Here is a 16725-nt window from a genome sequence, read left to right on the forward strand (position 1 = left end):
GCCTTCTTCAGCTCCTGATCTGCCTATCTTGCTGCCTTCAGGGACAATGGGCAGCATGGTAGCATTGTAGGGGCAGCATGGTAGCATTGTGGATAGCACAATTGCTTCACAGCTCCAGGGTCCCAGGTTCGATTCCAGCTTGGGTCACTGTCTTTGCGGAGTCTGCACTTCCTCCCTGTGTGTGCGTGGGTTTCCTCCAGGTGCTCCGGTTTCCTCCCACAGTCCAAAGATGTGCAGGTTAGGTGGATTGGCCATGATAAATTGCCCTTAGTGTCCAAAATTGCCCTTAGTGTTGGGTGGGGTTACTGGGTTATGGGGATCGGGTGGAGGTGTTGACCTTGAGTAGGGTGCTCTTTCCAAGAGCCGGTGCAGACTCGATGGGCTGAATGGCCTCCTTCTGCACCGTAAATCCTATGATATGGACATGTACCCCAATGTCCCTCTGTACTTCCTAGCATCCTACCGTTATTGGTACACACTGCTGTCATCGTGTATCTGTGGTGGAAGAAGTGAATGTTTGTGGATGGGGTGCCAATCAAGTGGGCTGCTTTGTCCTGGATGATGTCAAGCTTCTTGAGTGTGGTTGTTCCATCACACTTCTGACTTGTAGATAATGGACAGTCTTTGGGGAGTCAGGAAGTAAGTTACTTGCTGCAGGAACTCTAGTCTCTGAGTAGCTCTTGTAGCCAGTATTAACATGGCTAGTCCAGTTCAGTTTCTGGTCAATGGTAACCCCCAAGATGTTGATAGTGGGGGATTCAGCGATGGTAATGCCATTGAATTTCAAGGGCGTTGATTTAGAGTCTCTCTTAATGGAGATGGTCATTGCCTGGAACTTGTATAGCACCAACGTTACTTGCCACTTGTCAGCCCAAGCCTGGATATTGTCCAGATTTTGATGCATTTGGACATGGACTGCTTCACGAATGGTGCTGAACATTGTGTAATCGTCCGCAAACATCCCCACTTCTGACCTTATGATGGAAGGGAGGTCATTGATGAAGCAGCTGAAGATGATTGGACCTCGGACACGACCCTGAGGAACTCCTGCAATGACGTCCTGGAGCTGGGATGATTGATCTCCAATCACCACAACCATCTTCCTTTGTGCCAGGTATGACTCCAACCAGCTGAGAGTTTCCCCCTGATTCCCGTTGACTCCAATTTTGCTAGGGTTGCTTGATGCCACACTCGGTAAAAAAATTTTTCTCAGCAATGCTCAAGTATAGTAGACCTAGTACAAAGAACAAAGAATAATACAGCACAGGTATAGGCCTTTTGGCCCTCCAAGCCTGTAGCTTTGACATTTGTGTTGAAGTTCTGGAGTGGGACTTGAACCCACAACCTTCTAACAGTCACGAATGTTGCCCTTGGGCCCTGGCTGACACCGTCTCATGACTTTGCTCATGAGGAGTTTGGAGGAGATATGGTGAATTGCTGAGGGCAAAATACCATGGATGCTGGAATCTGAAATAAAAACAGAAAATGCTGGAAGCAAACAGCAGAGCAGGAGGCAACTGTAGAACAAAACAGAATTAATGCTTCGGAACAATGTCCTTTAGTCAGAATTGGCAAAATTTAAGGTATGCAACTGATCCTGGGCACATACAGTGGCGGGGAAACTGGAAAGCAGACAGCGATGGAAGATAAATAAACGGGAATATCTGCGATAGGTGGAACAACAGGAGTTAACTGTGGATCACTAGAACCAGGGGCCACTTTTAAAATAAGGAGTCGCCCATTTAGGTCAGAGATGAGGAGAATGTTTCTGAGGGTTGTGAGTCTTGAACTCTATTCCTCAAAAGGCAGTGGAGGCACAGTCTTTGAATATTTGTAAGGTTGAGCTGGACAAATTATTAACAAGAGGGTGAATCACGGCGCCGAGGTCCCAGGTTCGATACCAGCCCCGGGTCATTGCCCGTGTGGTGTTTGCACATTTGCCCCGTGTCTGCATGGGTCTCGCCCCCCCCCCCACCCCGCCCCCCCCAACAACCCAAAGATGTGCAAGATAGGTGGATTGGCCAAGCTAAATTGCCCCTTAGTTGGGAGGGGAAAAAAAATTGGATAATCTAAATTAAAAAAAAAAACAAGGGGTGAAAGGTTATTGGGGTCGGTGGGAATGTGGGGTTGAGGTTACAATCAACAAACAAAGAACAAAGAAATGTACAGCACAGGAACAGGCCCTTCGGCCCTCCAAGCCCGTGCCGACCATGCTGCCCGACTAAACAGAATTAAATCAGATCAGCAATGATCCTATTGAATAGTGGAGCAGGCTCGAGGGGCCGAATGGCCTACCCCTGCTCCTAATTTATATGCTCGTAATTAACTGCACGCACTCCCAGTGTCTGCGTGGGTTTCCTCCGGGTGCTCCGGTTTCCTCCCACAAGTCTCGAAAGACGTGCTCGTTAGGTGAATTGGACATTCTAAATTCTCCCTCTGTGTACCCGAACAGGCGGCGGAGTGTGGCAACTAGGGGATTTTCACAGTAACTTCATTGGAGTGTTAACATAAGCCTACTTCTGACACTAATAAAGATTATTATTATGTTGCAAGGTGAAGGGGTGGGGAGGGGGTTGTTGAGGAAGGTGGCAATGGCGAAAGTAAATAAACAATTGGGCTGGAACTTCTCAGCAAACTAGCTTTGCTGTCACAGATTAATTTGTTTATGCTTCCCTAAAAGACAACGGTTGCAAATTGGCCACTCCCCCATCTCACAGGATTGAAGCAAAAGTGTTAAGTTCGGGAATGCACTGCCTGGTGGAACAAATTTAAATAACAATGTGCAGGATGGAATACTTGAAAGGGAAAGTTTTGCAGACCTATGAGTGAAAGAGCGGGCAAGAGGAACGGGATGAATCCTTCTCCCATAAGAGCCAGCAGAGGGAAAATGGGCTGAATGGCCTTCTTCTGTGGTATATCATTCGACGAAAAGCTTCTGTCGATAACTGAATGGGGGGGGGGGGGGGAGCAGCCACAATGCAAGAAAAGTGGGGATAGGGGAGGTTAGAGATACTCATGTAAAGTTTAATAATAATAATACCGAGAGGGTTACAATTCCCACAACTATTTACAATTAGATGCAGTGATTGAAATTTAATTCTAACATTCACAAACAAGAAATATTACAATAACGGTGAGGAGAGTGACTTTGAAACCAAATTTTATTTTGGACCTTGAAATATTTTCTAAGTTGGATCTTTGGTTAAAAAGCTCACAAAACGGTCATTTATCACTTAACCTCGATGTAAAAAAATCGATACTTATTAAAATGTCTTGGGAGATTCATGTATACTTGGGTCAAATTCTATAATGGTGATCCCTCAGGAGTTAGATGGGTTCAAAATGCAACATAAATTAGCAAGACAAAAATTATATGCAGACTAATTTACAACAAGCTCAATTCAAAGTGCATTTGTAAACAGGGCATGATTATGAAGGAGACGCAGGCAGCTGCTGGCCTTCAGGTCTGAAGCAATAGCTCCCACGACCCCGATTTGAGGAATTAAATTTAGTCTCTGTTCAAAATAATGACGCAACATCATGTATTTTACTCCCTGAAAACAGTTCAGATATTAACCATGCTCCTGCCAGAAAATCCCAGCTGAGAAATCTTGGCGCCAAGCAAAGGCACTCCACCCACTCCCACGTCAAAAAGGTCTGACAGAGTAAGCCTGTTTTTGTACCAAGTAAGCTAACTTGCAAACTACCTTGGCCTGGATTTTGCAGTCGGCAGTGAGTTCTAGTGGGTTCTGTGAAGTGGATCTCATCTATCGCAATGTGAATTTCATTGCGGCACCAGTCATAGGGGATCTCCGTCATCCAGGAACAGTGACGTCAGGGCAGCCTCAATTGGGGAGTAGGAGTGCGGCACTGCATAGGATAAATGGGACCGTCTCGTGTGCAAGGATGAGCCTGATACAGTTCAAGGTGGTGCACTGGGTGCATATGACTCAGCGAGGAGATGTTCTTTCAGGGGGTAGCAGATGAGTGTGAGAGGTGTGGGCGGGGGCACGCGCACATATTTTGGGCTTGTGAAAAATTGGGAAGTTTCTGGGTGGGAGTGTCCACGGTGTTAACCAGGATAGTGGGGGAGGAGGTGGACCCGGATCCTTTGGTGGCGATATTTGGAGCTTCAGAGAAGCCGGAGCTCATGGAGGAGGAGGAAGGCCGATGTTGTGGCCTACGCCTATCTGATTGCACGGTGACGAATTTTGGAGTGGCGGTCGTCATCGCCACTGAGGGTAGCGGCTTGGTGACCTGTTAAGGGGCTCAGCAGGGGGGTTTGAGAAAAGGTGGAGGATGTTTGTGACCATGTTTGAGGAGCTGTTGAGGGGGGGGGGGGGGGGGAAAGAGGACAGGGGTGAAAAGGGGAAAAATCTGTACAAAATGTATAGTTGATTACTGGGATGTATGATTCCCGGGGTATTTATTTGCTGCAACCTGTTTTGATACATGTTTGTAATAAAATACATTTAAAAAAATGTTGGGGCAGCCAATGGCATTAAAGAATTCTCACCAACCGCAAATCAGGAAGTAACAAGCTGGTTTTGTCACGCACTTCCGTTATTTTGCATACACATGGTAGAACTTGAAATATCATAATGATGAGATGCCAGTGTTGGACTGGGGTGAAGACAGTAAGAAGTCAAGCAACACCAGGTTTAAGTCCAACAGGTTTGTTTCAAAACACACCTGTTGGACTTTAACCTGGTGCTGTAAGACTTCTTATTGAAATATCGTAAGCAGAGGCCTAATGTCAGCAAGGTAAAGGAAGTCGCCCATCAAGTACATCCAGCTTCTGGTAGGCAATCTAATCAGTCCCAACCCCTGACTTTACACCTGTAGCCCATGTTCCACAAGTGCCCATCCAATTTCCGTTTGAAATCACTGATCATCTCAAGGGCAGCACGGTAGCACAGTGATTAGCACAATTGCTTCACAGCTCCAGGGTCCCAGGTTTGATTCCCAGCATGGGTCAGTGTCTTCTGCACGTTCTCCCAGTGTGTGTGGGGGTCTCCTCCGGGTGCTCCGGTTTCCTCCCACAGCCCAAAGATGTGCAGGTTAGGTGGATTGACTATGCTAAATTTCCCTTAGTGTCCAAAATTGCCCTTGGTGTTGTGTGGGGTTGCTGGGTTATGGGAATAGGGTGGAGGTGTGCGGTTGGGTAGGGTGCTCATTCCAAGAGCCGGTGCAGACTCGATGGGCCGAATGGCCTCCTTCTGCACAGTCAAATTCTATGAATCCATGACACTTCCACCACCCTCGGAAGCAGCAAGCTCAATTTCATTACCACCCGCTGCATTAAAATGTACTTCCTCATGTCCCTGCATCTCTTGCCCAAAACCTTAAGTAGGTCTTAGCTAATCCATATACTATCAGCTAGTGGGAAGTTTTCCTTTGAGTATTTTATCTAAATCTCTCATAATCCTGTATAACTTTAACAAATCTCCCCTGCCACCCCAGCTTCTCCAACTTCCACAGAAACCCTACAGTGTAGCAAGAGGCCATTCGGTCCGTCGAGTCTGCACCAACCCGCCAAAAGAGCACCCTACCTAGACCCACTCCCTCGCCCTGTTCCCGTAACCCCACGCAACCTGCACATCTTTGTACTGTGAGAGGTAACCGCAGCAGCCAGAGGAAACCCACACAGACACGGGGAGGTGTAAACTCCACACACTCACGCATGGCTGGAATCAAACCAATGTCCCTGGCGCTGTGAGGCAGCAGTGCTAACCACTGTACCGCCTTGTCATCAAAACCTCATCTCTGGAACCATTCTGGTAAATCTCCTCTGCACCATTTCAAGAACCCGCACATCCTTCCTGGTGTGCTGATCGGAAGTGGGCGCACTTTTCCAACTGTTGCCGAACCAGAGCTTTGTAATGTTTGAGTACAACCTCCCTGCTTTTCCCCAAAAAATGAGTGGCCTTTTGTGATTCTATACCAGTAACAAAACTGGACAAAATAAACTTGCACAAATGGACCAAAGCCAAAGGCAGCTGTGATTGACTTGACGAGGAGTGGAAGGTCCCAACAGAGCACACTAAATGGGGACGGAGATGACAACTTAGGACTCCCATTGATGTCCCGGATAGCTTAACACACTTTATCTGAGCTGCGCTCCGAAAGCTAGCGATTCCAAACAAACATGTTGGACTTTAACCTGGTGTTGTAAGACTTGTGTTGTGTGCCCACCCCAGTCCAACGCCAGCAACTCCACATCATCACTTTATCCTGGTGTTGAAAGCAACACAATAAACTTATATTGTTATATAAGGAACCATAAGTCCGGACCATGGGAGCTTGGTCAGCAGCGGAATATATAAAACCCAGGACAAGTGAAACACAAGAACATTTTATTAGATTTTTCTGCTAAGATCATCTTCCATATTCAACATGCAATCCAAAAATAATCAGTCATTACTAGACCAATACACAAAGTCTATAATTATACCCATGATCATTTCCATTTTCTCTGATCTTCTACCTGTTTAATTTAGCTGCAAGTATTCTGAAGCACCCTAAATAATCTCAGAACTCAAAAATAATCATATTTGACGTGCTATTTTCTTTTGGAACTTCCTTGTGCCATCCCTGAGCAATTTGATTAAAACTTTTAACCTACCCCTCCCAGACATTAACCCCCAAACCTCCCCAGCCCGAAAAGAAAATCCTGGCAACATTAGGCAATTTCAGCCGGATTGATGGACCTTAATACAGAAAATCCACAACTACAAAATATTTGCATAGAACACGAGCTAGTGATCGGTGATGAAGTCCAGTTCCACTGCTTGTTGGCTGGAATTGGTCCAGCACAAGGTTGGTCTATTCTTGCGCAGCTAATAAGGCGGATGCTTTAAGCCTTGCTTCCCAGTCGACACATAATTACACTTCCGTCTTCCAAACTGTTTGAAGGAATGGCTTTATCCTGCATTTATTATCCTTTTTTAAAAATCTTGTTTAAAAAGTCATTAAAAACTGGGATATTGCAGTCAGTAGGGGCACTGACAACACTGGCACCAGGATGCTTTTGTACTAGTAAATCACTAGTTACAAGTATTGTACTTGGACACAACAGTGAGGAAGGTGGCACTGAAACTCTAGTTGTATTCATCTCATTATAGAGTGCAGTCCTTTTAATAAAGAACTGCGAGTGGTCCACTTATTACAACATTTTTCTTTAATAATTGGGCACTTTTCATTAAAAAAAAAACAAAGCTCTCAGTCTAAGAAAGTGTGACGTTTCAGTGATGAAAGTAGGGACCATTCACAGTGCAGTGGCAAGCTTGAGGTATCCAACGTTACAACTCCTCTTTCCTCTTTGCAATCTTCTCATGGTCCTGCCCTCTCATTCCTCTGATGTATTCAATGAAAGCAGCATCCTAAGGAAACAATTAGAAGTACAGAAAGGAAACCCAATCAATATTTTGTAACTCCGATAAGCCTTTCCTCTGACAGAGAAAACCTCTCATCCAAACAATTTGCAGGTAGTTTGTGCAGGAGAGTTGCAAGTTCTGTAGGAAAGGTTCAAATACGTTCTCCCGAGATCCCAGAGAGCAGCTAAAGAGAGTGCTCACAACTCTGAAGCTCAGCAAGATTTTACCAGATTGCAGAGTTGCAACAATACGTTCAGTTATCGGAAGCATAGCTTCCTTGCCTTGTGGAAGTTGTGTTTGTTGGGTGGAACTATGTTACTAATGAGGAATAAACCACATTCGCCTTGGGCCAGTATCAAAGCGTTCAGACAAGATACAGCAGGGTAAAACTGTCTCATCTGCCTCAGCAACCTGTCTCAGACATGGTCTTGGGAGACTTTACCAGTATCTTCGCTCATTTCCCATGCCGTTTCTCACTCCATAGCTCTTCTGAACAAGATGGTGCAATGAGAGAAATTGGTGCTGAATTAAGAGGCAATACTATTGTCGTTCTCTAGTCTGCTATGAACTGCCCAAGCACATTGCACGTGTGAATCTTACAGCCAGCAGAAGAGTCTGGAATGCTGCCCAGAATGCCTAATCAATTGCATCATCCAGTCCTTTGTTTTCTGTAACATTAGCCAAAAATGCTGCGATTCAAGATGTTGAAACACTTTCTCCAAAACATTCCTGCATAACACTCACGCCAGCATGGAAACTCCTCACTCTGCAGTGATTCTATGCGAGGATTTGTTCAGAGTTCCCCCCCGCTTGCCTTTCTCACCTCTGCTCCCTCTCACTGGCTCACAGCCGAATGACAGTTCTATGAGAACATAAGAAACAGGAGTAAGGAGTAGGCTATTAGCCCCCTCGCACCTACCCCACCAGTCAATATCATGGTTCATCTGACAGTGGCCACAACTCCACTTTCCCCGCCTGTCCCCAATAACCCAAGACCCCCCTATTTCCAATAACCGGAGACTCCCCCCCCCCCCTATTCCCAATAACCAGAGACTCCCCCCTTATCCCTAATAACCTGAGACTCCCCCCTATCCCCAATAACCCGAGACTCCCCCTATCCCCAATAACCCGAGACCCCCCTATCCCCAATAACCCGAGACATCCCAATCCCCAATAACCCAAGACTCCCCCCCATCCCCAATAACCTGAGACTTCCCTATTCCCAATAACCAGAGACATCACTATCCCCAATAACCCGAGACTCCCCCCCATCCCCAATAACCCGAGACCCCCCTATGCCCAATAACCCGAGACATCCCTATCCCCAACAACCCGAGACTCCCCCCCCATCCCCAATAACCCGAGACTTCCCTATTCCCAATAACCCGAGACCCTCCCTATCCCCAATAATCCGAGACCCCCCAATCCCCAATAACTCGAGACCCCCGCCATCCCCAATAACCCCAGACTCCCCCTACCCACAATAACCCGAGACGCCCCCCATCCCCAATATCCCGAGACTCCCCAAACCCCAATAACCCGAGACTCCCCGTTCCCCAATAACCCGAGACCCCCCTATCCACAATAACCTGAGACCCCCCCTATCACCAATAACCCCAGACTCCCCCCTATCCGCAATAACCCGAGACTCCCCCTATCCGCAATAACCCAAAACTCCCCGATCCCCAATAACCCGAGACTCCCCGTTCCCCAATAACCCGAGACCCCCCTATCCACAATAACCCAAGACTCCCCCTATCCCCAATAACCTGAGACTTCCCCTATCCCCAATAACCCGAGACTCCCCCCTATCCCCATTAACCCGAGACTCCCCCTATCCCCAATAACCCGAGACACCCCCTATCCCCAATAACCCGAGACACCCTCTATCCCCAATAGCCCGAGACTCCCCCCTGTCCCCAATAGCCCGAGACTCCCCCCCCATCCCCAATAACCCGAGACTTCCCCCTATCCCCAATAACCCGAGACTTCCACGATCCCCAATAACCCTAGTCTCCCCCTATCCTCAATAACCCGAGACTCCCCGATCCCCAATAACCCTAGACTCCCCCGATCCTCAATAACTCGAGACTCCCCCCATCCCCAATAACCCGAGACTCCCCCTATCCCCAATAACCCGAGACTCTCCCCTGTCCCCAATAACCCGAGACTCCCCCCTGTCCCCAATAACCCGAGACTCCCCCCTACCCCCAATAACCCGAGACTCCCCCCTGTCCCCAATAACCCGAGACTCTCCCCTGTCCCCAATAACCCGAGACTCCCCCTGTCCCCAATAATCCAAGACTCCCCCTATCCCCAATAACCCGAGACACCCCTATTCCCAATACCCCGAGACTCCCGCCTGTCCCCAATAACCCAAGACTCCCCCTATCCCCAATAACCCGAGACTCCCCCTATCCCCAATAACCCGAGACTCCCCCATCCCCAATAACCCGAGACACCCCTATTCCCAATAACCCGAGACTCCCGCCTGTCCCCAATAACCTGAGACTCCCCTATCCCCAATAACCCGAGATTCCCCCTATCCCCAATAACCTGAGACTCCCGTCTGTCCCCAATAACCTGAGACACCCCCGATCCCCAATAACCCGAGACTCCCCTATTCCCAATAACCCGAGACTCCCCCCTATCACCAATAACCCGAGACTTCCCCTATCCCCAATAACCCGATACTCCCCCTGTCCCCAATAACCCGAGACTCCCCCCTGTCCCCAATAACCCGAGACTCCCCCCTACCCCAAATAACCCGAGACTCCCTCCCCATCCCCAATAGCCCGAGACTCCCGCCCTGTCCCCAATAACCCGAGACACCCTCTATCCCCAATAACCCGAGACTCCCCGATCCCCAATTACCCGAGACTCCCCTGTCCCCAATAACCCGAGACTCCCCCCGTCCCCAATAGCCCGAGACTCTCCCTGTTCCCAATAACCCGAGACTTCCCCCTATCCCCAATAACCCGAGACTTCCCCCTATCCCCAATAACCCGAGACTCCCCCCTATTCCCAATAACCCGAGACTCCCCCCTATTCCCAATAACCCGAGACTCCCCCCTATCCCCAATAGCCCGAGACTCCCCCTATCCTCAATAACCTGAGACACCCTCTATCCCCAATAACCCAAGACTCCCCGATCTCCAATAACCTGAGACACCCCCTGTCCCCAATAGCCCGAGACTCCCACTATCCCCAATAACCCGAGACTTCCCCCTATCCCAAATAACTCAAGACTTTCCCCTATCCCCAATAACCCGAAGCTCCCCAATAATCCTAGACTCCCCCATCCCCAATAACCCGAGACACCCCCATCCCCAATAACCCGAGACTCCCCCCTGTCCCCAATAACCCGAGACTCCCCCTGTCCCCAATAACCCAAGACTCCCCCTATCCCCAATAACCCGAGACACCCTCTATCCCCAATAACCCGAGACTTCCCCCTATCCCAAATAACTCGAGACTTTCCCCTATCCCCAATAACCCGAGGCTCCCCAATAATCCTAGACTCCCCCATCCCCAATAACCCAAGACTCCCCCCATCCCCAATAACCCGAGACTCCCCCTATCCCCAGTAACCCGAGTCTCCCCCCTGTCCCCAATAACCCGAGACTCCCCTCTACCCCCAATAACCCGAGACTCCCCCGTCCCCAATAACCAGAGACTCCCCCCTGCCCCCAATAACCCAAAACTGCCCCCTACCCCCAATAACCCGAGACTCCCCCCCGTCCCCAATAACCTGAGACTCCCCCCTGTCCCCAATAACCCGAGACACCCTCTAACCCCAATAGCCCAAGACTCCCCGATCGCCAATAACCCGAGACTCCCCCTAACCCCAATAACCCGAGACTCCCCCCTGTCCCCAATAACCCGAGACTCCCCCCTGTCCCCAATAACCCGAGACTTCCCCCTATCCCCAATAACCCGAGACTTCCCACTATCCCCAAAAACCCAAGACTCCCCCCTATTCCCAATAACCCGAGACTCCCCCCTATCCCCAGTAACCCGAGACTCTCCCGATCCCCAATAACCCGAGACACCCTCTATCCCCAATAACCCGAGACTCCCCCCTGTCCGCAATAGCCCGAGACTCCCCCTATCCCCAATAACACGAGACTACCCCCTATCCCCAATAACACGAGACTTTCCCCTATCCCCAATAAACCGAGACTCCCCGATCCCCAATAACCCTAGACTCCCACTATCCCCAATAACCCGAGACTCCCCTCTACCCCCAATAACCCGAGACTCCCCCCTGTCCCCAATAACCCGAGACTCCCCTCTACCCCCAATAACCCGAGACACCCCCTACCCCCAATAACCCGAGACTCCCCCCTGTCCCCTATAACCAGAGACTCCCCCCTGTCCCCAATAACCCGAGGCTCCCCCTGTCCCCAATAACCCGAGGCACCCTCTATCCCCAATAACCCGAGACTCCCCCCTGTCCCCAATAACCCGAGACTCCCCCCTGTCCCCAATAACCCGAGACTTCCCCCTGTCCCCAATAACCCGAGACTTCCCCGTATCCCCAATAACCCGAGACGTCCCCCTATCCCCAATAACCTGAGACACCCCCTATCCCCAATAACCCGAGACAACCCCCTGTCCCCAATAACCCGAGACTCCCCCCTGTCCCCAATAGCCCGAGACTCCCCCCTATACCCAATAGCCCTAGACTCCCCCTATCCCCAATAGCCCTAGACTCCCCCTTTCCCCAATAACCCGAGACTCCCCGATCCCCAATAACCCTAGACTCCCCCTATCCTCAATAACCCGAGACTCCCCGATCCCCAATAACCCTAGACTCCCCCTATCCTCAATAACTCGAGACTCCCCCCATCCCTAATAACCCGAGACTACCCCTATCCCCAATAACCCGAGACTCTCCCCTCTCCCCAATAACCCGAGACTCCCCCCTGTCCCCAATAACCCGAGACTCCCCCCTACCCCAAATAACCCGAGACTCCCTCCCCATCCCCAATAGCCCGAGACTCCCGCCCTGTCCCCAATAACCCGAGTCTCCACCCTGTCCCCAATAACCCGAGACTCCCACCTGTCCCCAATAACACGAGACTCCCCCCTGTCCCCAATAACCCAAGACTCCCCCCCTGTCACCAATAACCCGAGACTCCCCGCTATCCCCAATAACCCGAGACACCCCTATCCCCAATAACCCGAGACTCCCCCACCCCAATAACCCGAGACTCCCCGCTATCCCCAATAACCCGAGACTCCCCACTATCCCCAATAACCCGAGACTCCCCCTATCCCCCAATAACCCGAATCTCCCCATATCCCGAGACTCCCGCCTGTCCCCAATAACCCAAGACTCCCCCTATTCCCAATAACCCGAGACACCCCTATTCCCAATACCCCGAGACTCCCCCGTCCCCAATAACCCGAGACTCCCCGCTATCCCCAATAACCCGAGACTCCCCATATCCCCAATAACCCGAGGCACCCCTATCCCCAATAACCCGAGACTCCCCATATCCCCAATAACACGAGACACCCCTATCCCCAATAACCCGAGACACCCCTATCCCAAATAACCCGAGACTCCCCCACCCCAATAACCCGAGACTCCCCGCTATCCCCAATAACCCGAGACTCCCCCTATCCCCAATAACCCGAGACACCCCACTATCCCCAATAACCCGAGACCCCCTATCCCCCAATAACCCGAATCTCCCCCTATCCCCAATAACCCGAGACTCCCGCCTGTCCCCAATAACCCAAGACTCCCCCTATCCCCAATAACCCGAGACACCCCTATTCCCAATACCCCGAGACTCCCGCCTGTCCCCAATAACCCAAGACTCCCCTATTCCCAATAACCCGAGACTCCCCCCTATTCCCAATAACCCGAGACTCCCCCTATCCCCAATAACCCGAGACTTCACCCTATCCCCAATAACACAAGACTTCCCCCTATCCCCAATAACCCGAGACTTCCCCCGATCCCCAATAACCCGAGACTTCCCCTATCCCCAATAACCCGAGACTTCCCCTATCCCCAATAACCCGAGACTCCCCCCCTATCCCCAATAACCCTAGACTCTCCCTACCCCCAATAACCCTAGACTCCCCCTATCCACAATAACCCGAGACTCCCCTATTCCCAATAACCCGAGACTTCCCCCTATCCCCAATAACCCGAGACTCCCCCTCTCACCAATAATCCGAGACTCCCCCCTACCCCCAATAACCCGAGACACCCTCTATCCCCAATAACCCAAGACTCCCCGATCCCCAATAACCCGAGACTCCCCCCTGTCCCCAATAACCCGAGACTCCCCTCTACCCCCAATAACCCGAGACTCCCCCCGTCTCCAATAACCAGAGACTCCCCCCTACCCCCAATAACCCGAGACTCCCCCCTACCCCCAATAACCCGAGACTCCCCCTGTCCCCAATAACCCGAGACTCCCCCCTGTCCCCAATAACCCGAGGCACCCTCTATCCCCAATAACCCGAGACTCCCCGATCCCCAATAACCCGAGACTCCCCCTGTCCCCAATAACCCGAGACTCCCCCCTGTCCCCAATAAGCCGAGACTTCCCCCTATCCCCAATAACCCGAGACTTCCCCCTACCCCCAAAAACCCGAGACTCCCCCTATCCCCAATAACCCGAGACACCCTCTATCCCCAATAACCCAAGACTCCCCGATCCCCAATAACCCGAGACTCCCCCCTGTACCCAATAGCCCGAGACTCCCCCCCTATCCCCAATAACCCTAGACTCTCCCTACCCCCAATAACCCTAGACTCCCCCTATCCACAATAACCCGAGACTCCCCTATCCCCAATAACGCGAGACTCCCCCTATCCCCAATAACCCGAGACTCCCCCTCTCACCAATAATCCGAGACTCCCCCCTACCTCCAATAACCCGAGACACCCTCTATCCCCAATAACCCAAGACTCCCCGATCCCCAATAACCCGAGACTCCCCCCTGTCCCCAATAGCCTGAGACACCCTCTATCCCCAATAACCCAAGACTCCCCGATCCCCAATAACCCAAGACTCCCCGATCCCCAATAACCCGAGACTCCCCCCTGTCCCCAATAGCCCGAGACTCTCCCTGTCCCCAATAACCCCAGACTTCCCCCTATCCCCAATAACCCGAGACTTCCCCCTAACCCCAATAACCCGAGACTCCCCCCTATTCCCAATAACCCGAGACTCCCCCCTATCCCCAATAACCCGAGACTCCCCCTATCCCCAATAACCCGAGACACCCTCTATCCCCAGTAACCCAAGTCTCCCCGATCCCCAATAACCCGAGACTCCACCCTGTCCCCAATAGCCCGAGACTCCCCCTATCCCCAATAACCCGAGACTTCCCCCTATCCCAAATAATCCTAGACTTTCCCCTATCCCTAATAACCCGAGGCTCCCCAATAACCCTAGACTCCCCCATCCCCAATAACCCGAGACTCCCCCCATCCCCAATAACCCGAGACTCCCCCTATCCCCAATAACCCGAGACTCCCCCCTGTCCCCAATAACCCGAGACTCCCCTCTACCCCCAATAACCCGAGACTCCCCCCGTCTCCAATAACCAGAGACTCCCCCCTACCCCCAATAACCCGAGACTCCCCCCTACCCCCAATAACCCGAGACTCCCCCTGTCCCCAATAACCCGAGACTCCCCCCTGTCCCCAATAACCTGAGACTCCCCCCGTCCCCAATAACCCGAGACACCCTCTATCCCCAATAACCCAAGACTCCCCGATCCCCAATAACCCGAGACTCCCCCTGTCCTCAATAACCCGAGACTCCCCCCTGTCCCCAATAACCCGAGACTACCCCCTATCCCCAATAACCTGAGACTTCCCCCTATCCCCAAAAACCCGAGACTCCCCCCTACTCCCAATAACCCGAGACACCCCCCTGTCCCCAATAACCCGAGACTCCCCCCTGTCCCCAATAACCCGAGACTCCCCCCTATCACCAATAACCCGAGACTCCCCCTATCCCCAATAACCCGATACTCCCCCTGTCCCCAATAACCCGAGACTCCCCCCTGTCCCCAATAACCCGAGACTCCCCCCCTACCCCAAATAACCCGAGACTCCCTCCCCATCCCCAATAGCCCGAGACTCCCGCCCTGTCCCCAATAACCCGAGACACCCTCTATCCCCAATAACCCGAGACTCCCCGATCCCCAATTACCCGAGACTCCCCGGTCCCCAATAACCCGAGACTCCCCCCCGTCCCCAATAGCCCGAGACTCTCCCTGTCCCCAATAACCCGAGACTTCCCCCTATCCCCAATAACCCGAGACTTCCCCCAATCCCCAATAACCCGAGACTCCCCCCTATTCCCAATAACCCGAGACTCCCCCCTATCCCCAATAACCCGAGGCTCCCCAATAATCCTAGACTCCCCCATCCCCAATAACCCGAGACACCCCCATCCCCAATAACCCGAGACTCCCCCCTGTCCCCAATAACCCGAGACTCCCCCTGTCCCCAATAACCCAAGACTCCCCCTATCCCCAATAACCCGAGACACCCTCTATCTCCAATAACCCGAGACTTCCCCCTATCCCAAATAACTCGAGACTTTCCCCTATCCCCAATAACCCGAGGCTCCCCAATAATCCTAGACTCCCCCATCCCCAATAACCCGAGACTCCCCCCATCCCCAGTAACCCGAGTCTCCCCCCTGTCCCCAATAACCCGAGACTCCCCTCTACCCCCAATAACCCGAGACTCCCCCCTGTCCCCAATAACCAGAGACTCCCCCCTACCCCCAATAACCCAAAACTGCCCCCTACCCCCAATAACCCGAGACTCCCCCCCGTCCCCAATAACCTGAGACTCCCCCCTGTCCCCAATAACCCGAGACACCCTCTAACCCCAATAGCCCAAGACTCCCCGATCCCCAATAACCCGAGACTCCCCCTAACCCCAATAACCCGAGACTCCCCCCTGTCCCCAATAACCCGAGACTCCCCCCTGTCCCCAATAACCCGAGACTTCCCCCTATCCCCAATAACCCGAGACTTCCCCCTATCCCCAAAAACCCAAGACTCCCCCCTATTCCCAATAACCCGAGACTCCCCCCTATCCCCAGTAACCCGAGACTCTCCCGATCCCCAATAACCCGAGACACCCTCTATCCCCAATAACCCGAGACTCCCCCCCTGTCCGCAATAGCCCGAGACTCCCCCTATCCCCAATAACACGAGACTTCCCCCTATCCCCAATAACACGAGACTTTCCCCTATCCCCAATAAACCGAGACTCCCCGATCCCCAATAACCCTAGACTCCCCCTATCCCCAATAACCCGAGACTCCCCTCTACCCCCAATAACCCGAGACTC

At 51.8% G+C, this 16725-nt stretch overlaps 1 protein-coding gene across 2 annotated transcripts in view; it reads right to left on the reverse strand.

The window, feature by feature from the left end:
* Window positions 1-6339: 6339 nt before the first annotated feature.
* The window catches only part of pdia5 (protein disulfide isomerase family A, member 5), a 242909-nt gene continuing 232523 nt past the window's right edge, over window positions 6340-16725 (reverse strand). For both annotated transcript variants that reach the window (XR_011933713.1, XM_072469890.1), the window contains one exon: window positions 6340-7382. Coding sequence is in view for 1 of the 2 variants with exons in the window: in XM_072469890.1 (XP_072325991.1) it covers window positions 7302-7382 (81 nt within the window). In the remaining variant the exon portion in view is untranslated. The remainder of the gene's footprint in view (window positions 7383-16725) is intronic.

The sequence above is a fragment of the Scyliorhinus torazame genome, chromosome 2 (assembly GCF_047496885.1).
Source record: "Scyliorhinus torazame isolate Kashiwa2021f chromosome 2, sScyTor2.1, whole genome shotgun sequence".
NCBI classification, from domain to species: domain Eukaryota; kingdom Metazoa; phylum Chordata; class Chondrichthyes; order Carcharhiniformes; family Scyliorhinidae; genus Scyliorhinus; species Scyliorhinus torazame.